Source organism: Amblyraja radiata, chromosome 3, assembly GCF_010909765.2.
Source record: "Amblyraja radiata isolate CabotCenter1 chromosome 3, sAmbRad1.1.pri, whole genome shotgun sequence".
Lineage (NCBI taxonomy): Eukaryota > Metazoa > Chordata > Chondrichthyes > Rajiformes > Rajidae > Amblyraja > Amblyraja radiata.
The window spans coordinates 79271418-79295501 of record NC_045958.1 but is presented as its reverse complement, the minus strand read 5'-3'; the positions used below and the strand labels follow the sequence as shown (position 1 = coordinate 79295501).

The 24084-nt window shown below is 45.4% G+C and overlaps 1 protein-coding gene and 1 long non-coding RNA gene across 7 annotated transcripts in view; one reads left to right on the top strand and one right to left on the bottom strand.

The window, feature by feature from the left end:
• LOC116971220 (A-kinase anchor protein 2-like) overlaps positions 1 to 23422 on the top strand; it is a 125215-nt gene extending 101793 nt beyond the window's left edge. For all 6 annotated transcript variants that reach the window (XM_033018193.1, XM_033018196.1, XM_033018191.1 and 3 more), the window contains 3 exons: positions 5382 to 7869; positions 17745 to 17932; positions 22471 to 23422. In XM_033018193.1, coding sequence (XP_032874084.1) covers positions 5382 to 7869; positions 17745 to 17932; positions 22471 to 22560 — 2766 coding nt within the window. In that variant the 3' untranslated portion in view covers positions 22561 to 23422. The remainder of the gene's footprint in view (positions 1 to 5381; positions 7870 to 17744; positions 17933 to 22470) is intronic.
• Positions 11763 to 23864, bottom strand: LOC116971224. The gene is made up of 3 exons (XR_004411441.1): positions 23850 to 23864; positions 22202 to 22206; positions 11763 to 11850 (listed from the first exon to the last, which is right to left on the bottom strand). It is a non-coding gene; the product is annotated as an uncharacterized LOC116971224 (long non-coding RNA).
• Between the last annotated feature and the right edge of the window lie 220 nt (positions 23865 to 24084).

Sequence of the window (24084 nt, the reverse complement as noted above, 5' to 3'; positions counted from 1 at the left end):
CCTTAGGCATGGTGTCCTTCGAATTAAGGGATACGAGTAATTTGAGATTGACTTGAAAAATTATAACCATTTTTATGCTATATCTAACAGTGTGTTCATCATGCAAACCCTTTGCAACCAGTTAGAAAGACATCGGTTGCATGGGTTTATATTTAGTTTTGTTTATTTTTGTAACGAGGTACAGTGAAACGCTTGTTTGTTGCGTGCAATCCAGTCAACAAAAAGACTAGTCATGATTACAATCAAACCATCCACAGTGTACAAATAGAGGATAAAGGGTATATTATTTGGTGCAAGATAAAGACTGATAAAGTCCATTTAAAGATAGTTCAATGGTCTATTTCAGGGGAGAGGCCTGATGATCCTCAACAGTAATGGAGTTTAAGGCAGAGGTTATACCAGATTTTTGTTAGGAGCTGACATTCATTGTCACTGTTGATTTCCTGGCTCATCTTTTCAAACCACTGATTTGTGTATGGTGTAGGAATAATCAAGAGTTATTGTACAAAATGTAATGTTGATAGAAGAGCTTTGCTGTCAAGAGTTATGTAATACATAACCAAAGCTTCACACTTTTGTACGCATGCATTATATAATGCCCTATTAAGGCATTCTGCCTTTGATACATGAGGTGTACTGGAGCATGTAATAGTCACATTTACAACATGGTCTCAATAGATCATAGCCTGATATTCACAGCCAATTTATGAGTCCCTGCAGTTAAAAACATTGTTCATTAACTATGACCATACTCCTTCATTGCACACCAGGCCACTCAATAACATCAGTTCCTATTTTCAACATAACATTGAGGCTGAACAATATTTTAACCAAAATAGGAATGGAATGAAAACAGAAACAGCAAGAAATACTTGGCAGTTTTTGTGCTTGAAATAATTATCGTCCTCTGTTAGGAATTAGTCGTGAGGACCTGAAGCACTTGATTGATTGAAAGATACAGCATGGAAATAGATCCTTTGACCCACCGAGTCCACGCCGACCATCGATCACCCATTCACATTAGTTCGATGTTGTCCCACTTTCACATTCACTCACTATACACCAGGGGCAAATTAACCTACAAAACTGCACATCTTTGGTATATGGAAGGAAAACGGAGAACTTTAAGGAAACCTGTGCGGTCACAGAGAGAATGTACAAACTACACACAGACAACACCAAAGGTCAGGATCACCCCCAGCTCTCTGATATGTGAGGCAGCAGCTCTACCTGTGTGCCCCCTAATAAGGACATAAAACATTTGAGGAATTACAGAATTCCTTTCATTCTGAAAGTAGTTTTAACAGTTTAAAGATTCTTCAGATTTAATATTCCCAATATTTACACATTGAACTTTGCTGGTTCTCCAGACCAAGGTTGCCACTCCACTTGAACCTTTCCCTTTAGATTTCATGAGACTAGATATATCACATCAAATCTTTTAAAAAAGCAAAAAACATAGGAAACACACAGCGGGTCAGGCAGCATCTGTGGAAAGAGAAACAAAGTCAACATTTCAGGTCAAAGGCCTTTCATCAGATTCATCGGAGGTTCTGATGACACGTCCTCAACATTAACATTTTGCTTTCCAATTGACACTCCAGAATGTTCTATTTGTATGTCAAATTTCTAAGAATTTCCATTTTGTCTCATCTGCAAACAAGTATATTAAAGATGGGACAAATTTAGGTCACAATGTGGGGCTGTGAGAAAGCTGCAGAGAGGTTTGAGGGGAATATAAATACAGTGTATAACATGGAAGAATGTAAAGTTTCCCAATTCAGTCAAGAAAGCAGAAAAGCAAAATATTTTTAAAAGGTGCGTGATTGAAATGTATTGATGTTCAGAGGAAACTGAATGCCCATGTACAGAAATCTCTGAAAATGGATGTACAGACTCGGCAAGCAATTAGGAAGGCAAACAGTATGTTCTTGTTTCTATTGCTTTTGATCTTATTTTGGATAGGAAATTGCAGATTTAGACTTGGGGATGATGAATATCCTTCAATACGACCAATATATGGCCTCGCATTACTAGGTATAGACTTTCCTAGTGGAAGTGTGCAAACGGGAAACTAAACTAATATAACGCAAATGAAAGATTAAAAAATATATACAGCTGTCATGCTGAGATTGAGAGTGAAGTATGAACCTATCTCCACTGCTTGTGAGTGAAAATAGCAATTCTTGAGCCAAGAGCCAAAGGAGCAAGTTCTTTTAATCTTGGTCATGAGGGGAATAAATTTCAAGAACCCACGACAGGAATATATAAACAGGAAGAGGTCACACCGCCCATTGAAGCTATTCCACTGAAGATAGACACAAATTGCTGGAGTAACTAGGCAGGACTGGCAGCATCGCTGGAGAGAAGGAATGGGTGATGTTTCGAGTCAAAACACATCTTCAGGCTATAGGATATTCCACTACTCAATTCAATACATTCAATCTGCATCATATCTGTCACCTACTGTACCTGTCCCTTTAATATCAATCATTCTCAATTCATAAGTTTCTATTCACTCCTAGACTCCCCAACATTTGAGGATGGAGAACTGCAAGTTTGCATTGGCCTATGTATGAAGATGTGCCATCTAATATTAACCATTAATATTTGCATACAGGACCTGGCCTCCATAACAGAGAATATAGTTTACTCCTTTCAAATCTTTTCATCCTTTAAGATGAAAAAAAAGAGTACCCTCTTAATCTTCTATTCCCAAAGGGAATACAAGCTCCCCACTGAATCAGATGGAGTAATGTTGCACCATATCAAATAAATGGTCAGAATCGCGTGCATACTGTGGTGACAAGTTTCAAATATATCATTTAGTGAAAGGGATTGAGAAAAGGACTGAGTTTTCTGCAGTTCCTTGTGAATGTGATCTTATGTGATCTTATAGAAACATATAAAATTGGGTATCTTATAGAATCATATAAAATTCTTAAGGGAATGGCTATGCTAGATGCAGGAAAAATGTTCCCGATGTTGGGGGAGTCCAGAACCAGGGGTCACAGTTTAAGAATAAGGGGTAGGCCATTTATGACTGAGATGAGGAAAATGTTTTTCACCCAGAGAGTTGTGAATCTGTGGAATTCTCTGCCACAGAAGGCAGCGGAGACCAATTCACTGGATGTTTTCAAGAGGGAGTTAGATATTGCTCTTAGGGCTAGCGAAATCAAGGGATATGGGGTGAAAGCAGGAACGGGGACCTGATTTTGGATGATCAGCCACGATCATATTGAATGGCGGTGCTGGCTCGAAGGGCCGAATGACCTACTCCTACACCTATTTTCTGTTTACTTCTCAGTAAAGACCTTGCTGCAGTCATTGGTCAGAGGAATCCCAACCTAGGATGATTCATCCTCCATCTTTGCCATTAACCCTCATTGAAATAACCCTAAAAGTGATGGTGTGCAGGTCTCTTCTACTGCTGAACGTACTGAGTGTATGAGTTCTCAGACAGACGGTCGTGTAGAATTCAATTCAACAAATATTGAGTGGAGATTTACAAGGGAAGTTCTGTTGATCAAAGCCAAATTTCTACACAAGGTGTCTTTGTTAAATGATTTATCCCAGTGCCTTAAAATTATTGATGAAGGATCGTGAAGAGACACTTGACATACCTCTACAGCACTCTACAGCTATTAACTTGTTTTGAAGTCACATAAGGAAACAAAGCTTCAGGTCACCAATTCTGGCTCAGATGTAGAAAACAAGAAGCCTCTTTTAAGAGTTTAGTTTAGACATACAGCGTGGAATCAGGCCCTTCGGCCCACTGAGTTGGTGCTGACTAGCGATCACCCTGTACACTAACACTGTCCTATACACAGTGGTGACAATTTACAAATTTGCCAAGCCAATTAGCCAACATACCTGTATGTCTTTGGAGTGTGGGAGGAAACCGGGAAACCTGGAGAAAACCCACGGGGTCACAGGGAGAATGTACAAACTCCATACAGACAGCACCCGTAGTCAGGATCAAACCCGGGTCTCTGATGCTGTAAGACAGCAACTCTACCACTGTGCCACCCTGGTGTGAAGGCTGAGTTGGTGTGGCCTCGTGATACAGGGAGGACTGTGTGGCAGGTGAGGCAATCGCCACTATTGGAGCCAGGAACATTTGGACCTGTGAAGAGGCCACCATTTGAAGAGTACAAGGCATAAAGATGTCATAAGGCAAGAGTACAATTTTGTTATAGCCTCAGAATTAAAGGACGACCCTTTAGGAAGGAGATGAGGAGGAATTTCCTTAGTCAGAGCATGGTGAATCTGTAGAATTATTTTTCACAAAGGTTGTGGAGGCGAAGTCAATGGATATTTTTACGACAGAGATAGATAGATTCTTGATTAGTATGGGTGTCGGGGTTATGTAGAGAATGGGGTTAGAAGGGAGAGATAGTTCAGCCATGATTGAATGGTGGAGTAGGCTTGATGGGCCGAATGGTCTAGGTCTGCTCCTATCACATGACCTTATGACTTTTGGCACCGTTCCATATGAATCCCTTCCTGCAGCACCTGGTCCATAGACCTCGCCACTTAGGCAACACAAGTGCTCATCTCAGACACTTATTAAATGTTGTCATCGACCCAGCTTCAACCATGCTCTCAGACGGTGCTTTCTTGAACCACTGCACTCCTTCACTCCCACAATACTGCAACAGAGGCAGTTCTGGATCAGTAACTCAACGGGTCAGGCAGCATCTCTGGAAAACAAGGCTAGGTCAGGTGATGTTTTTGGGTTGGGACCCCTCTTCACAATTTACACTGTGACACGATGTTTGTGCATGAAAAATGATTGCAGATGGATCCAATCTCCAGTTTGCTACTGTCCAGAATTATCGCTTTGTGATATTCTCTTTGTCCTAGCTATCCTCCGCTCCCCTCCCCTCCACCTTTTGCTGGTGCTTAAACTAATTTGTTTCCTATCTTTCCCTGTTATAATACAGAGTCACCAACTGGATGCAGTATCTCTGTTTCTCTCTTTGCAGATCTCTGCCTGATCGCCTGAATATTTCCGGCACTTTCTGTTTTTATTTCAGATTTCAACCATCTGCAGCTTTTTTGATTTTTGATTTTGAAAATTATTTTATCCGCATCCCATCCAATTGAAACATATAGTAAATTCACCCCGTGGATATGAACCAAGCAGTGAGCAATGGCAGGAAGGGTCTCGACCCGCAACGTCACCCATTCCATCTCTCCAGAGATACTGCCTGTCCCGCTGAGTTACTCCAGCATTTTGTGTCTACCCAGTCAGCAACGGCAGTCTGAATTACAGTGTAGATGATGTCTATGAGATGTGGTGTGCCTATTTGTTGCACTGTGTAATTGCTCGGTCTCCGTATCCGTTTTAATGCTCATTTCCCCTTCATTTTGCACAGAAACCTACTGCCAAGCTCCTGGAGGATGGCACTGCACTGAAGGGCAAGAGCAGGAGAAGCTCTGGTTCCGATAACCCCGACCATCTGTCGTCTGGCCACGAGGAGGAAATGGAGGTGGACCACCACCCCAGCGGACCCAAGAGCGCAGGCGTAGCCGTGCCGAAGGTCGTCCCCTCAGAGCTTGCCGCCCTGGACAGTGCGCCGATTCACCGTGAAGACAAAGGCCACAATGGCATTGAGAGCAGGCACGAGTCCCTGGACAGCGACGTCGCAAAGGAGATCAGGTACCTCGATGAGGTCTTGGAAGCCATCTGTTGCGAGCCCGTGGTGGAGAACGGATCGAATGTGCCACCTTCTCCCGAGCCGGGCCCAGTGCGGGCGGACGGCCGGGGTTCTCCCGTTTCCATGGCGCCGGAGCCATCTGCACTGCCGCTCAACGGCACGGTACACGTGGACGGGAAGGAGCAGCAGATGCGGGAGGAGGGCGAGGTCAAGGTGAATGGTCTCCTGCCGAGCTATATCAGAGTGTCCTCTGCGGCAGAGCGGAACAGAGAACAGCGACTGGTGGAAAGTTCCAGAAGGTCCTCCAGGGACCGCGAGCCAGTCATCGTGCCCCTGAAGAAGGAAGCCAGGTTTGAGCTGAGGGCCTACCACGAGGACAAAAAGCCCTCCAAGCTCTTCACCGAGGATGGGAGGAACGAACCATACAAGATCAAGAAGAGCAGAGCCTCGGACGAGATCGCTGAGCTGGAGAGGGCCCGGCTGGAGGTCATCCGAAGCCAGGTGGTGAAGAAGAATCCCAGCATTGCAGAGAAGTGGAAGCCGCCGCAGGAGAAGACCATCGAGGAGCAACTCGACCCGGATAAGTTGGAATCCCACAAGAAGTACGCCGAACGCAAGCAGAGGAAGCAGGGGGGCCAGCTGTCCCCAGTGTCCCCCAAGCTGAAGTTTCCCATGTTTGTGCCACCAGAGCCCATCAGCATCAACAGGGAAGATGTTGTCACCGAGCAGATAGATTTCTCTGCTGCGCGAAAGCAGTTCCTCAAGATGGACAACGCGCCCGAGCACGCCAGCCAGAGGCGGCCAGCGAGCACCCGAGGGACCAACACCCGTCCGGCGCTGAAGTTGGCGGAGGCACCGAAAAGGGAACGGGTGGTGGGTTCAGGCGGCTTGACAGAGACGGGCGGGACTCAGGAGCACGCGGCACCCCTGAGTGGCAGTGAGGTGTCCCTGGTCAAGGCGTCCAAGGTCAGCGTGGTGCCCGACGAGGGTGAGAGCCAGGAGGGGCGGTCACTCCCCTGGGAGGGCCAGCAGAAAGAGGAGACATGCACAGAGCCACCTCTACACCGACCCGCTGAGCTGATCATCAACAGCGGCCTCAGGGACGAGGTGGTAGGGAAGGTCTGTGTGGATGATGAGGGGTTTACCAGGGTCAGGGCTGTTTTGACAGTGCTAAACGAAGATGGCGACAGCGACATTTCAGACCATTGCTTCAAGTACGTCAATCTCCCCTCCACAGCAGAGGAGGTAGACTCTGGTCTGGACGACTTGTCCCTTCGGTCCCAGGACACTACGGTGATGGAAACCCTGTCCAACGACTTCAGTATTGACAATGTGAGCGACAGCGGTGCTTCCAACGAGATGACAAACGTATCCCTGGACTTCTCCCTGGGCGGTTCGCAGGAGTTTTCCCAGCCGCAAACGCCCCAAGCCTTGACTCCCGTCGACAGGGAGAGAGATGAAAGCTCGTACAAGAGAGAAGGCACCCTGGGCTCGCTCAGCGATGACGAGTTGTACAAGCAGAGGTCTCCGCTGCCATTGGACACAGAGCAACAGCTGCATTACCAGGCGGAGATGCTGGTGCAGAAAGCAATACAACTGGCCCTGGCCCAGGAGAGCCATGTGACCACAGGGTCAGGGGGATGTTGTCAGACCGAGCTTCAGAGGGCGGTGGGGAGCGAGGGGGTACACATTACACCTCAGGCTGTGTCGGCTGCACCATTGGTGACACCACCACCCACAGAGCAGGACCAAAGACCCCAGGCACCCGTGAATGGAGATAGGATGAAGGAGGAGGTGCAGCCTGGCCGCCTCGAGGATGACTGCTTCCTGTTTCCCACGGCAACGGCCAGGCAGTGCGTCACCGCGGAGACTGGCAGCGGCGGGTCACATCCTTCCTTGTACAGGCCTGAGTTCAGCCCCTTCAGCGACATTGCCAGCTACATGGAGCCCACAGACTATTCCAGAAACAACGTCTTTGTCAGCCACTCGCAGGAGCCGGAGGTGATCGCCCAGTCCGGGCCGTTCAAGCTTCGCTCCCGCAGGCAGAAGACCCTGTCGATGATCGAGCAGGAGATCCGGGCGGCCCAGGACCGGGAGGAGGAGCTCCGGCACCAGAGGGAGGTTCTGAAGACAGTGCAGAGTCTCGGCAGAAGGTCCCGGCCCCTGCCGTCACCACCAGGGGGACTCTCCAAACCAATTGCCCCGGGTAAGACCCCATAACCCTGCACTCCCCCATCAGGTGAACCAGGCCAGTGGGTTTGGCCAAGCCATGGGCAAAGGGTGCCTCGTGTTGAGCCACAAAGCCATTGGGGTGGACTAATCCAGATGGTGATGGTCCACTCAGATGTTTTGTGTCGCTTCTTTCTATGCAGGAGATTCATGCCTACAGAAGCAGATGAACCATGTCAGTGTGCATGGTCCAATACGCCTCCTTCCTCCAACCTCCTTCAATTTCCCTCTGTTCCCTTCTCCTGCATTTATCTAGCTTCACCTTATTTAGAGTTATTGAGTTATACTGCACAGAAACAGGCCCTTCGGCCCTACTTGCCTTTGCCGACCAAGATGCCCCATCTACCCTATATATGCCCTGTCCCCATATGGCCATATATGCCTCTAAACTTATCCTATCCTTGTACCTATCCAATGAATTTTAAGATAGGCAGCCTGTTCCCCTGACTCTCAGTGTGAAAAGGTTCTCGACCCAAAACATCACCTATTCCTTTTCTCCAAATATGTTGTCTGACCTGCTGAGTTACTCCAGCTTTTTGTGTCCATCCTTGGTTTAAACCAGCATCTGTAATTCCTTCCTACACAATTAATTGTAAGTGTTGTTGTAGTATCTGCCTCAACTACCACCTCTGGAAGCTCATTCCATACACCCACCACCCTCTGTGTGAAAACCTTGCTTGTCAGGTTCCTATTAAATCTGTCCCCTCTCACATTAAACCCACGTTCCCTGGTTTTTATTTCCCATACCCTGGGCAAAAGACCATTTATCCTATCTATCCCTTCATGATCTTATATACCTCTAAAGATCACCCCACATCCTCCTGCCTTCCAAGGAATAAAGCCCTAGACTGCCCAACCACTTCCTATAGCTCAGGCACCCTGGTCCTCGCAACATTCTCTCTACATTGTTTCCAGCTTAACATCTTTCATATAGCAGGGTGACCAAAACTGAACACAATACTCCAAATGTATGCCATTTCTATCCGTGTGGGAGCAAGCTCCTCCCTCTCGCCACCTCGCATGCAGTGAACAGTCTCCCAAGTCCCTCTTCGGACATTAATGAACATCTGATAAAGTAGTCTCCTGCATGGGATGTCCGAGCTTAACAGTTTAGAAATTCTGTAACTCGTAAGTAACTAACAAAGGAAGGGAGTGTTCAACTCCACTCAACTTTATGTGAAGGAGAGCTTCCTCAGGTCACCCCCAGGTTTGATCTCCTTGCTCTGGACTTTGGCTCCTTCCCTTAGATATTGCATTTAGTTTAGTTTAGAGATACAGCGGAGACGCGCCCTTTGGCCCACCGAGTCCGCGCCGACTAACGATCCCCGTACACTAACACTATCCTACACACTAGGGACAATTTACAACCTTTATCGAAGCCAATCAACCTACCAACCTGTACGTCTTTGGAATGTCGAAGGAAACCGGAGCATCCGGGGAAAAACCCATTATTCAGGTCATCCTGTAATAGGAGTTGGGGAGAAAAAGGTCCCTGTAGCTCAACCCCTCCAGTTTGGTCGTTGTCCTGGCGTGCCTGTGCTTTAGCCTCTGTAAGACCACAACACCCTTCCTCAGGCGACCAGGGTCACTCTGGATATGACTTCCAACTTGGCTGCTGTTTTGTTTTGAACAGTCAGTGGTTGGCTTCCCTCTCTTTGTCAGACAGAGCGTTGGTGTTAACTAGGACATTATCCTTCTGTTTCTTGGCAACTGCACAGCCCCTGGGACATTGCACAGAGTGCCAGGATGAGGTCAACAGAAGCAAGCATTCATTCTCTGCTTATAATGTCAGCCGCCTTCTCCCCCAGCCCCACACAGGAAATTAAATATCAGGAGGTCGCAGGCTTGTGGAATGAAATCCTCCCTTCAGTTTTATATGGAGGTGGACAGGGCGGAATGAACAAAATAGGAATGCTCCCATACAGCATGAGCCTCCTGCAATCGTGGAAACCAGCGTGGATTGTGTGGGCTTTCCTTTTAGCAAGTAAAGGGGGAGTCTGACAGGGGTTTCCATTGTACGTTGAGTTGGAAGTATCGGCCTAATGTTGAACTTCTATGGGAGGCTCAATTGTGACTTGGTTTTGGTCCTCCACCCTCTGAGTCAGTGGGCTATGGGATGAAGCACCACTCTGGAGCATCGAGCTCGGGCTGTCTTCTTCAGGGCAGCGCTGAGGGAGTTACTCCACTGTTGCAGGCGCTGTCTTTTAGACGAGGCGTTAACCTCTACTCATGCTTACCCTCACAGTGGATTTTCGAACAATAGTGATTGTTCTTCCCATTGTCCCAAGACCAATATTTATCCCTCAGCAGGCATCACCAAAAGCTGATAATTTGCTCATTTATCGTCCACCTCTTTACGGGAGCTTGTTCTGCACAATCGGCTGGGGTGATTTGGTACAAAGCATTTTTGGACTTGCTGGGGGTTGGAAGTGTACCGTATAATTCCAAATTCTCTCCCTTTTGTTAACATGAGGATTTAGCTGAATTCAGCTGAGGAGGAAAGTGTAAATTTAAGCCAGGCCATCTGATATTCTACTTGTGCGGTCCTGCCAGATTTGAAACTTCACACCTCATTGAGAGGTGTCAGACGTGATCACACAGTCTGGCCTGCATCTACGGTGGAGGCAAGAGTTCTGCTGGTGGAGCCAAGCCTCATGCTCGACAAACATGGTGCTACATCCTTCCCTGAAATTAATAACTCAGATCAAATGACAATACTCCACATTGTTTACACAATGGTAGAGGAATGGATGTGCAGTGCAGTCTCATGTGTGCTGTCAAATTTCCTTGTTTGTCACAATATTTATTGATCCTTCTATCTATCAGTGCTGACCTACATGAACCAGTCTGTGGATTATGCAGCGGGACCCATGCTGTGCGGTATAGCATTGATTCATAGAACTATAGCATTGTGATTTTCTTTTAATTCAAGGAGAAATCCCAATTCATCAGGTAAAATAAATTAAAATCTCCAAGATAGAAACATCGAAAATAGGTGCAAGAGTAGGCCATTCGGCCCTTCAAGCCAGCACCGCCATTCAGTATGATCATGGCTGATCTTTTAAAAGTCGCAATTGCACCCACTTATAAAGCTTCCTCTGGCAGCTCGTTCCAGATACGGACCACCCTCTGAGTGGAAAAGTTGCCCCTGATGTCCCTCTTAAATCTCTCGCCTTAAGCCTGCACCCTCTAGTTTTAGAATCCTCTACCCTGGGAAAAAGACTGTGAGTGTTCACTTTATCCGTGCCCCTCTTGATCCTGTACACCTCAACATGGTCACCCCTCAGCCTCCTACACTCCAATGAAAAATGTCCCAACCAATCTAACCTCTCTCTATAACTCTAGCCCACAGGTCCAGGTAATATCCTGGTGATTTATTTCTGCACCCTTTCTAACTTAATAACTTCCTTTGTGTAGCTGGGCGACCAGAACTGCGCACAGTGGTCCAAGTTTGGATTCACCAACACTTGTTCAGTTGCATCATGAAGTACCACCTTCTGCCTGGTAAAACTTGCCCTGTGTGGTCTAATGCTCAGAGGGGAATATATCTGGGTTACGCAGTAAAGCACAAAGTGTGTGTGTGTGTGTGTCTGTGTAACTCAGTGCAATAAAGAATTCCTCTCCTCAAATGATGAATTGCTCACATACCACAGAACTGTAACACCGTATGTTGCATGGGGTGAGGGGGTAAAAAGATGGTAGATGAAGACTCCACATTCTCCAGACCTCAGTGGTGTTAATCCTGGCTCTTTACTGCCATCTGGTGACAGGAGTGATAAACTACTGAGCTATAATAAGGACGTAAGGGCCCTGAGACCCTGACAACCGCTAAGTCCAAACCAATATGTCCCCAGCTGTTACCACGCCAAGAGGGAAATACTTAAACAATCGAGTCATGTGGAGCCATTGCATGGAAACAGCACCTTTGGCCCAATAAGTCCAATCCGACCATCAATCACTATTTATATTAATCCTACTAATGCCGTTCTCCCTGGATTTGATATTTCCAATAGGCAGAGAGAATATCATAAATATTGTTTAAAAAAACAACAATTTGTATAGAAAAAGACAGAGTGCTGGAGTACCTCAGGAGGTCAGGTAGCATTTATGGAGGACATGGACAGGCAACATTTCGGTTTGGGACCCTTCTTTAAACCTGACCCATAATGTCGCCTATGTTCTCCAGATAGATTGCCTGATCCACTGTTACTCCAACATTTTGTGTTTTTTTTTAGTAAACCAACATCTGCAGATCCTTATGTCTATAACTGTGTGTGCAGAATAGCAAACTGCCCCAAGAAACCCCATAAGAGACGATATTTGACACAGAAATCGCTACAGAGAGTGATTTTCACGATCTGGTGAAAGATGTGGTTCTGATGGAGGGTGTTAAAGAAGGAAGGAAAGGCTTAGAATTGATTGGCTGAAAATTGATGAACTCAATAAGATTCTGGTTAAGAATACTAGAAGATGACCTGGAAGAGTAGGCCTGATGCTGGGGGAATTGATGGAGGGAATTTCAGAACCTGAGCCGTTTTCAGCTGATGGGTAGCTACCAGTGGTGGGGTGAGCAACTCTTGGATGGAACAAGAGACGAGATTGGAGGAATTGAAGGAAAGGCTGAGAATTGATGGGCTGAAAATAGATGACACGCTGAAAGATAGAGAAGAGGAACAAGTATCTCGGAGGGTTATAGAACTGGACAAGTGTATAGAGATGGCAAAGGTTGAGGCCATGGGTGGAAGAAATGTACTGTAGTCCCACACACCATAAAATGCTGCAAATACCTGTGAGGTTGGACAGCATTTGGGAAGAGAGACGAGTTAATGTATTAGATCAATGCCTTCATTGGAGTTGCCATAGAAATGTCACACTGCGTCGTTTAACAATTGTTTGTCACGCTTCCTGACAATTAGTCATCCCTTCGGAAACGGCCAGTAGTTTGCAGTTGAATGTAAGCAATAAGTGTTTTATTCAGAGAGATATCCAAATACTGTACGTTCAGTTACTTTGTCAGCCCCAAGACTAGTAATAAAAATAGAAAATGTTGGAAACACTCAGCAGTTCTGGCAACATCTGTGAAAAGGGAAACAGTGTTTACATTTCAGGTCAGAGACCTTGAGATAGAACTGGGAGAGAAAACAAATTTGTTTCTGGTAGCAGTGAAGATAGGAGAACAGCGAGTAGAACAAAGGGGATATCTCTGATGGGGCGAGACCAACGAGTTAATGTAGCGGTTAGAATTAATTTATGCTTCTCTGGATGAATTATGTTCCTAAGAGCAGGGCTGTTTGAAATGAAGTAAAGAGAGTAATATAATTATCGGCTGTAATGGCCAGTTGTGATACAGACGGAAAGAAAGAGAAAATTACCTAAAGTTAAAGGATTCAGTATTGAGTCCAGAGGCAGCAATGGGCCCACATATGGAAGATTAAGTATTGTTACTCAAGCCTGTCTTTGGTCTCATTGTAACAGTGCAGGATGTCATAGACTGATAGGTTAGAGTGGGAGTAGGATGTTGAAGAAAAGTTGCGGACAACTCTACACTGAGGCTTCCCAGAGTGATCACCCACTCTGTGTTTGGTTGGCTTTCTCCAATGTAGAGGAGACCACACTGTGAACTCAGAATGCGTTACACAAGACTGGAGGAGGTGCAAGTCAATCGCTGTTGAAAAGACAGTTTGAGTCCCAGGATGGTGGGAAGGGAAAAGGTGAAAGGATAAGTGGTGCTTCTCCTGCAGTACCATGAGAGTGAATGGCCAGTGGAGATGGAAGAGCAGCTCAGAGAATCGCAAAAGGTTGCAATCCTTCTCCAAATCCTGAAAGAGAGAAGAGGAATATGTCTCTTGTTTTTGATTTTTTCGACTCTAGACTTGTTTTTGATTCGATGAGAGTTTGATAAAGACAGTGCCTCCTAAAAAAGCAGTTTACCATGTTGGAGAACATAAATTGCAAAATAGGCTCTCCTTAGATAGTAATGAGACAAGACACAAGCATGAGCATATATAGGGAAGTATGCGGTACATGGGATTCGGTCACTAGATCTGAGCATGCACAAGAGTACCAACCAAAGGCTATGCAATCCCGTCCTTGATTTAAAGATTAACTGCAGGACGCAACTGCAATTAACACAAGAGAAAGATCAGAAGGGCATCTTTTTAAAATTGTAATTGCCTAGAAAAAGAGGGCAAGCAAAGACCGATTTGTTGCCAGTAAGGAATCCGGTGTAAAGAAAGACTTGCATTTGTGCAATGTCTTTCACACCCCAGGGTATCGCAGTGCTCCTTCCATCCGACAGAGTGTTGTCACTGTTATGATGAATGAAATGAGATTACATCCAAAAAACATCCGTAGGATATTGTCCGATCATCTGCTGGCTTCAGTGTTTTTGATTGAGAAGTAAACATTAGCCAGATATACGATAAACTCCCCCACTCTTCTTTGAAGTAATGACATGGGATCTACCAGAGGGGGTGATATGATCTCACTTCAGCACCCCGTATGAAAGATGAGTATGGCAAACTGGTCTGGTGCAGTGTAAACGCCAGGTGGACAAGGCAGTCTGATTTTGTGCATATTATATGCATCATCCAATGTAAAAACAGCAAAGTGGAATGGATCATGGATTGTCATGGTTAATAATACAAGATGATCACCTGGAACAGTAAGGCTGATGCTGGAGGAACAAGAATGAATTGGTGCTGATTGGAAGTGTAGACAAAGTGACAGTAGATGTGCAGGACTAAAGGGAGATGGGCCAGGTATGTTTGTTTTACACAGAGAGGTGGGTGCCTGGAATGATCTGCCTGGGGGTGATGGTGGAAGCAGATGCAATCATGGCATTTAGGAAGCTTTAAGATAGGCACATGAATAGGTAGGGAATGGGGGGAATAAGGATCCTGTACAATCATATATTGTCTTTCCGGTGACTGGTTAGCACGCAACAAATGTTTTTCACTGTACCTCGGTACACGTGACAATAAACTAAACTACACTAAAACTAAACTAAAGATAGACACAAAAAACTTAAGTAGCTCAGTGGGTGAGATCGCATCTTTGGAGTAAAGAATACTCCTTTTCTACAGAGATGCTGTCTGACCCGCTAAGTTCAACTTTTGTGTCTATCTTTGGTTTAAACCAGCATCTGCAGTTCCTTCCAACACATTAAAACTAAACTAAGCTGTACAGGCAGAAGGTATTAGTTGAACTTTGCACTATGTTCGGCATAGACTTTGTGGGCTGGTGGGCTAGTTCCTGTGCTGTTCTGTTCTTTGTTCTATAGTGATCCAATGGGTTACATGGTTGTCATAAATCTCCATTGTACCTTTAGCTCTTAAAGTAAAAGTCATACTTTCCATTTTCCTTCCCCTCAAAGATGGAATGAGGAACAATGTTTTCCAGTGAAAGGTTTGAACTGCTGGAAGGCACTCTTTGTCTGAGTCCAACTGGCCAATCATAAGGTCATAAGTGAGAGGAGCAGAATTAGGCCATTAGGCCCGACAAGTCTACGTCACCATTCAATCATATGGCTGATCTATCTCTCCCTCCTAACCCCATTCTCCTGTCTTCTTCCCATAACCTCTGACACTTGTACTAATAAAGAATCTATCTAACTCTGCCATAAAAATATCCACTTACTTGGCCTCCACAGCCTTCTGTGGCAAATAGTTCCAAGATTCACCACACTCTGACTAAATAAATTACTACTCATCTCCTTCCTAAAAGATCGTCCTTTAATTCTGAGTTTATGAACTCTAGTCCTAGACTCTCCCACTAGTGGAAACATCCTCTCAACATCCACTCTATTCGTCTTTCACTATTCAGTTGTCTATCAAGTTGTACCTACCAAGCCTATCAATTTGTACCTTAAATGTAATAACTTTTGTCTTGCATTGTACACATAGGAGTGACGGTGTCCAAATGTTTGTGTTAGTGTCTCTTGGTGTGTCTTGTGAGGGGGATGGTGGGGGGAAAACCATTTTTCAGTCGCATCCTCGACGGAGTGGCGACTTTTTCCATGTCGCTTCCCGCCTCCCTCCCGCGCGGCCTAACAACTTGGATTGGAGCGGCCTTTCCCGGAGTCGGGCCCAGAGCTTCAGCAGCGATGACTTTTCCATCGCGGAGCGGGGGCGAACCCTTGCCAGAAAGTGGGTCGCCAGAAAGGAGTGCTCCGATCGCTGCCCTGGTGACTTTGGCATCGTGGGGCTGTGGTCTGCGGAGCTTCTAGCCGCGGACGTGGCGTGGAATTACCATCCTGAGTCTCGGATCTCTTGCCGGGGATTGCCAGAGAAGACCTCCGACCGCCGGCCTGCGGCCTACAACATCCTGAAGCCGCGGTCTCCGGTGGGAAGGTGGCCGATTCGGGCACTCCAGGCCGCGGAGTGTGTTCGGCCATCCCGAACAAGAGGGCCTGTACATCCAGCCATCCGTAGCAGTGACTGCGGAGAGTTCATGGCTCCGACCACAGATGAACAAAGGAGGAGGACCGACTGAACTTTATTGTCTTCCACCACAGTGGAGAATGCCGTGGTGGCTGTTTGTGTTGAATTCTATGGTGTGCTGTGTATTCACTTTTTCCAATTGTATCGCTGCTGGCAAATTCATTTCACTGTGCCTTAGTTGGTGCATGTGACAAATAAATTTGTATTGTATTGTATTGTATGAAGATCCTAATTTCAGCAAACCAAAAAATGACCATTGTTATAATGACTATTGACATAAGGTAGTCTATTGAATAGTGACATTACTCTGTTGCGTTGATGCTGGTAGCCGATTACGTATTATACAGGGCACTGGGGAGAAACATACAACCATCTGATGTCCCCACCTGAGTAGGAAAACGGAGCATTGATTTTTGCATCTCAACCTGAAAGTGATCCCAATGTGAACACTGCACTGAAGGAGTCAACTTTGATTGTGGCTCATTCTCAGATCGGCGATAGGTCATTATCACATGGAGGTTTGTGGGTTTGTCATGCACATATTGGCCATCCCATTTCCAACGGTGACTACACTTGCACAACTCTTCAGCATTTGACCCAACATTGGTACAGTACACCTCTGTAACTAGATTGTTAAAATTGTGTTTAAACAAGGGTGAATCTTGATACAACCCACGAGGATATGAACTCGGCTCCGGAAAATAATCCTTGTATTCCCACATTCCAATGGGCAAACTTGCCCCATTTGATGGAATGTGAGAGCAAGGGCTATGGAACTGTGTCACCAACTCTCTGAACTATGCTCTTGTTACTATGGTGCCTTCATGAAATTATAGGAATGCTGAATTTACTCAAGTACAGCACACTGCTCTGATAGATTCCAAAAAGGCATGTTCCCAAGTGTGAAATGCCACCTCAAGCACATTTTACGTTGTGGAAAATTTCATCCTCCATATTGAAAGGACTTTTGTTCTGAGGGCCTTAACCATCGTGACCAGGGTGTTTGGGAGTGAATGCTAAAAGCAGTTGCTTGCAGCCATCAGATTTCAATGTCCTGAAGACAGACACAATTGCTGGAGTAACTCAGCAAGTCAGGCAGCATCTCTGGAGAAATAATATGGATGACGTTTCGGGTCGGGACCCTTCAACCAGTCTGAAGAATCTGAAGAAGGGTCTTCAAGGTTCCGACCCAAAATGTCACCCATCCTTTTACTCCAGAGACGCTGCCTGACTTGCTGAATTACGGCAGCACTTTGTGTCTATCTTCAGAATATACCATTATCTGCAGTACCTTTCTGCAGATTTCAATGTCCTTTCTGTTTTTAAGAATACCTTCACCCATCCAGCACTTACTGTACAGCCATGAATCTTTTGAAGAGTTCCTGATGGCATTCCTCTTTTCTCTCTGCAGGGAAAATTGAGAAGTCGGGTCCGGTATCGCCAATGGCGGAAGGCCCGTTACCCTCTCCACGGTCTGATGCCACGTCTGTGGAGCAGGAATATTTAGGACAGTCTCGCTCCAGAGGCCTGATGGAGACGTTGCTGGAAGACTATGAAGTGCAGAAAGTAAAGCGACGGGAGAGGCGGGACGATACCAATGTAAGCATTTGTGATTCTCCTCACCATACAAGTTAAAATGCTTGCCGGCTCCATTCATTACCAAAGGTGCCGATACTTGCCCCTGAATCTCACGGCCATCGGACGACTTAGCTCCATGCTCCTCAGCATTTTCTACAAAAAGAGTTCGCTGAAGATTTGATCTGATGAAGGTCCTTGAAATAATGCAGGGGATTGGCAGCAGGTGGTACAGATGTTTCCACTTGAGCAGATGAAGTGCAAAGCCAAATGTTAGGAAGCTGCTAATTAGATGCAAAAAACAGCATTCAGGAGCTCAGTGTGGAACTCCTTAGTGTTAGAATGCACCTAGAAAACTAGAAAGGAGATATGGGAACAAAGGTCTGGAGTTAGATGCGGGGAGTATGGGAGGAATCTTGTGTGGAGCCTAAATTCAGCCATACATCCATTATAGTTCTGAGCCGTAAACTCTATGTTGAATATTATTTGCACTGTTCATATAATGCACCCTTGCCCCTGCTCCTTCCCACTTGCAAGCCTTTGTCTCCAGGAACACAGTGACCTCAAGTCCCAGACGCAAGAGGATCAGGATTTATTTTGTTATATATACCATATATTGTCCTATAAGCCAAATGTGGGGAGTAGTGACTCAGGATTGGAGAAGAAAATGAAAGACATTAACAATTATGGCAGAATGCAAGTGAATCCATTAAAAAAAACTGAAGGGCCTAGTTCTAAATAGAAAACAAAATCTAGAGGGCACTCCACTGTGGCCCTGGAGGGATTGCTGTCTCAGAGGCACGATGTGTATGAATTCCCAATTTCTCTCCCGGATGGTTGTAATAGATCCCATGGTAATAATTTCAGATGTCAGTTAGTTCTGAGCAGGGTTTATCCTTTAGCCAACAAGATGAAAGTACATTTGCTCATAACCACAGTGCATTTAGTAAGAGATTGCCCATTCTGTTTCCCTGCAATACAACAGCATCTGCACCAGAAATACTTCACATGGTGACGTGCTTAGATGTGGCCTGAAGGCTTGAAAGCGGCGATAGAAATGGAAGATTGCTATTTTTAATTAGGTACATCAGTGGGGAAGTTGTGGAGCCTCTCAGTGACCCCCAGGTCATGTGATGACAAGAGAATAGAAGGAAACTGAATTAGCACTCCATTGCGATTTGGCAGGAATTATATCTTTGCAATTGTTTCATTGCTTTAACCCAGGTCATGGTGAGGTTTGTGAGCAAGTTGGTTTTTTTTTTAATTGTCTTTTCTATGGTTCGATACAATATGCATTTGTTGTCCATTTAAAGTGAAAGAGGAAGCAATGAGATGTTCTGCTATTTTAATGTTGATGTTTTACGTGGCACAGATGGAGTAATTAATCAACTTCGCCACAGATGGGGAAACCTGGGAATGTGAGTTTTGTAAGACTGCAATGGTTAAAGTATTGATTAGTTTATCCACAACACATTTCTCATTGGTTACAAATCTCCGTAGCCGTTAATCTCTCTCTCTCTCTGTCCCTCGCTCACTGTGCTTCCTTTTTAACTTGCTTAATCAATCCCCACCTCCTGCCCAAACATGGGCCGCCCTTCGGCAGCTACTGAGGGGTGCCAGGGCCTCAATTAACGAGCTGATGTTCCACATGCTTCCCAACATGTATCCATTATTAACAAGAGAATCATCTTTCCACGGCTACAGGGGTCTTGGGAATATCCCCCAGAGCGACACATTCGGCCAACAGTGGCAGGGCGACCACTGATCTGTCGTGAGTGGGTTATTCCCAGTGCACTCCTGTGACCCTGGACTTCACCCCATACATTTAACAACCTCAGAAGAAGTGATTATAAGGTTATAATGTCAATAACCATGAAGCAAACTTGGGATACAAAACCTTGGTACTTTTTGCTCTATTCACCTGTGACCTGCATTGTATTTGATGGTGTCACAAAACCCACAGCAGCCAGCGAGTCCATTTCCTACGATATTGCCACTGAGCAAGCTGAGATCATACTGAATGACTGTGAAGCTGTAAGTATTAATTGTGTCCGCCAGGGGATCAGGTGATGTACATTACCAATTGACAGTGGCTTTACTGCACAAACGCAATATTAGAGCAAGGACGTAAAGACGTAGAAGTTTGTAGGGTAATTGGCTTGGTATAATTGTAACTTGTCCCTAGTCTGTGTAGGATAGTGTTAGTGTGCAGGGATTGCTGGTGGGTGCAGACTCGGTGGGTCGATGGGCCTGTCTCCGCATAGTCTCTCTAGACTAACCTAAGCAAGGCAAAATTAATGCCAACATCTTGGAGTGATTGCAATAAACAGAACCACCAGAATTTACAACACAGTAACAGGCTGTTCAGCTCTTCCGATTAATGCCAGGTGAAATTTACCAGTCTTACTGCCATTCTCTTCATCTGTGGCCCATTAGCCTCTCAATCGTATTCCTTCATCCAGGGCTGCTCAATATTTTCTCGGGTTTTATAACCTTTGTACAACAATTAAAACTGACTTAGCTTTAAAGCAAATACAAGGGTGAATCTCTTAAACGTGGCTCATATTATATAATCTTGGGAGCCTTTAACTGTGATTATATGACATTCCAATGAGGGGAATGGCTCTGGGATAAGAGGTTGATCTCAGAGTTCCATGGATCATTGGGGATAATCAAGAATGAGTTTGATTACTTTGGGAATCAATGCTTTTGGGGATTGAACAGCAGAGAGAAATTGAAATGTGGGAAGTGCTGTGATCTGACTGATTGGAGGAGCAAGTTTGAGGGATTATATGACTTATTCCAGTACTTTTATCATCCCCAGAATATTGACAATGTCTATAATAGGGGTCGGCAACCTGCGGCCCCCGGGCCGAATGCGGCCCGTAACCCGACATCATCTGGCCCGCAGGTGGATTTTTTCCCCCATAATCATCCGGCCCTCAGAGCACTCCCCCGAGCAGCGGACGAGCGCTTCCCCAAGCGAGCCCCGAGCTCTGGCTGTACCGCATCCTGCGCAAAGCCGCCGGCACGGCCGCGCACCTTCTGTGAACATGTTTAAGAATGAACTGCAGATGCTGGAAATATCAAAGGTAGACAAAAATGCTGGAGAAACTCTGCGGGTGAGACATGCAAGGATTGCATGAGGCTGCCTCACCCGCTGAGTTTCTCCAGCATTTTTGTCTACCTTCTGTGAACACGTGATTTGATGCTGGCCATCCGGGGCAGGATCCATGTGCACACATGATAGATATGGCCCGCCATCCGCTCACAGACATGCGTCCCGGCCCCTATGCAGAACAAGGTTGTCGACCCCTGGTCTATAAGATGCTAAATAAATCCAAATTCTTTCTGACTATACACAAACCCCACATCTCACCAAATGTTGCTTGTTTCTCTGCTAACCATGTGGAGGTTGAAGAGGCTGGACACCGAATAACAGTCAACACGGGCAATGAAGGCCAATCTGGTGAAAATGAGCATGTTATTTATGTTTAAAAAAGCTGCCCGTTTTTTGTCTATTGCAGCTGTGTTCTGAGGGTTTGTATCCCAGGTGCTCAACATTTTTAATATGTATATCAGAAATATTGATAATGCACATTTTGTTTGGTTTACCTAGGTTGGGCTCGAAAGTGGCATTCAGTGTCAACTATGTATTGTTTAAAAGTATAATACAATGGCACACTCTTCAAAATTAATTCAAAATATTGCTCCAAATAAATGAATATGCCTGGAATGAATGTGTATGTGGGCAGAGATTTGCCACATTACATTGTATCTCACCACCACGTTATGTGGTGATGGATTTTCAATATGTGGAACATGCACCTTTCTATTAAGTTATTGGACCTTTCTTATGCAGAGGATGTATTCCAATCAACTAATAAATATTCCCAAGAGACACAATGCTATTTGGAATTGAGTCATTCATTCCGCTGTATTCCAAATAATTTTGTTTATAAGATGATTTAAAAGAGTAAGAGCTCCATGTTGGAACTAAAAGGTCCAGTTTGATTTTCTGGACTGTTGTTGCTCAGAAGAAGTCTAGAGCTCAGTTTCAATATGGAGGATGGATACCACCCTGTAATGTCATGAATCAGCCCAGCCTAGGGATGTCAATGGTATTTTAAACCTGTCATTTATTTATGTAGCCACTTCCTCCTCAAAGTGAATCCATGCCATCATTTACCTTAATCCTACCTTAACCAATTTTCTCCCCATTTTTATTGTCCCATCCCAGATTCTAATACCCACCTGGCAATATTGGGAATTTAAAGTGTCCAATTAACCGACCACGTCTTAGAAGGAAATACACGCTGTCACAGGGAGAACATTTAAACTCCACACAGACATCACCTAAGGGCAGGATTGAACCTGGGTCGCTGGAGCTGTGAAGTTACTCCAGTTAATGAAAGCCTGCCATCTTAATAGTGGGCGGGGTGACCAGTCAGCACGAAGTGGCGGTTCACGTTGACGAAGAAGATGTTCACTGCGTAGAAGTATTGGTTGATTGATTTATTTTTCCTTCCGCTCACTTCTCTTGGGGTTTGCAATTCTTCCAGGTCCTGGAGGCCACCAGGGTCACCCGCCGAAAGAGTGCCATGGCTCTGCGTTGGGAGGCTGGCATTTACGCCAACCATGAAGAAAAGTAGTAAACCTTAGCATCGCCACGTAAGGGAAAGGTCAAGAGTATCTTGTTTTGTTGTGTTCCTTTTGTTTTTGCTGTTGTTGTTGCTGAAGCACAGGTACAATGCGGCGTATTTATCCAAGCCAAGCCATGCTGGGATGCTCTGTAGAAACATCCACCTTTGCAAGCACGTTGAAAACAGTAAATGGAGAGATTCTGCGTTCTCAAATACAACCCAGCTACTGCAACAACAAAAAAAGACACAAGGATTCCCGGACAATAACTGCATTTTAACTGCAAAACCTGAAGAGCCAGTTACTTGTATATGTATAAATACTCCTCGCATCCCTGCATTTAATTCTGCACGGGCTATGTTTAAGTCACAGTCCTTCAGACTCCACCATTGTCAGCCTCCTTGTAAATAGCCGTGATAATGAATTGCATGGGCTTTTATTTTAATTACAGCTCTCGTTTGCTTACTAACATGGGAGGGGAGGTGGGGCTTAAGAGACATATTACATTGTGGTTTTCAGGGAGCTCCATCCATGCAGCAACTTATAGTTAGCTGCACTGGACCTAGTCACACACATCGGCAGCGTATCAATCTGGCCTTTATTCCCTCTTTGATACCTGCCCTTAATTTATACCATTCATATTTAGCCAAAGTCGGCAGTGGCAAGCAACTATCTTAGCTGCTATCTCCATGTAAAACAGGATTTGTTTTTATTTTTTTTTAATTTATTGTGGAGTGTGGCACATGTTGATCACGAATCAATGGAACAATATGCTTTATAAACCACGGACAGGAATGGGAGAAAGCATGGCGAGGGAGTTGCTTTGAGGTTGACCTACTGCTGAGACACCAGAAGGACAGTTAATCATTAAAACAAACTTTGTTTTGCCAACATGCAGAAAAAGTCAACCAACCCAACCAACCAGTTGCACTGTACCATCTTAAAGCTCCTTTTCACGCTCCCTTGACCTTGCAAATGCCTGTGCTTGTTGATTTCCAACCAGAATCTGTAGTGGGTGCAACGTACTTACCTATAGGTAGCGGGGAGGGAGCTCGAGCAGGAAACAGCAGAAAATGGGGGCTCCAGCATTGCACTGAGCATCTCAGATCATGTATGTGTGGAGCAATAATCCAATCAGCTCATGCCCCCTCCAGAAATTGTGTTGCATATTATGCTGCATATAGTGTTCCAATTTGTTTTTAGTTCCCTGGATTCTCAATAAGGACAAAGTAGTTTAGAGATACAGCATGAAAACAGGCCCTTCGGCTCACCAATTCCATGCTGACCATTCATCACCCACTCACACTAGTTCTATACTATCCCATTTTCTCATCCTCTCCCTACATACCAGGGGCAATTTACAGAGGCTGATTAACCCACACGTCTTTGGGATGTGGGAGGAAACCCATGCGGTCACAGGGAAAACGTGCAAACTCCACACAGACAACACCCAAGGTCAGGATCGAACTCGGGTCGCAGCCACTGTGAGGCAGTAGCTCTACCAGCCGTGCCGCCCTAGTATAGTAGTGGTAGTG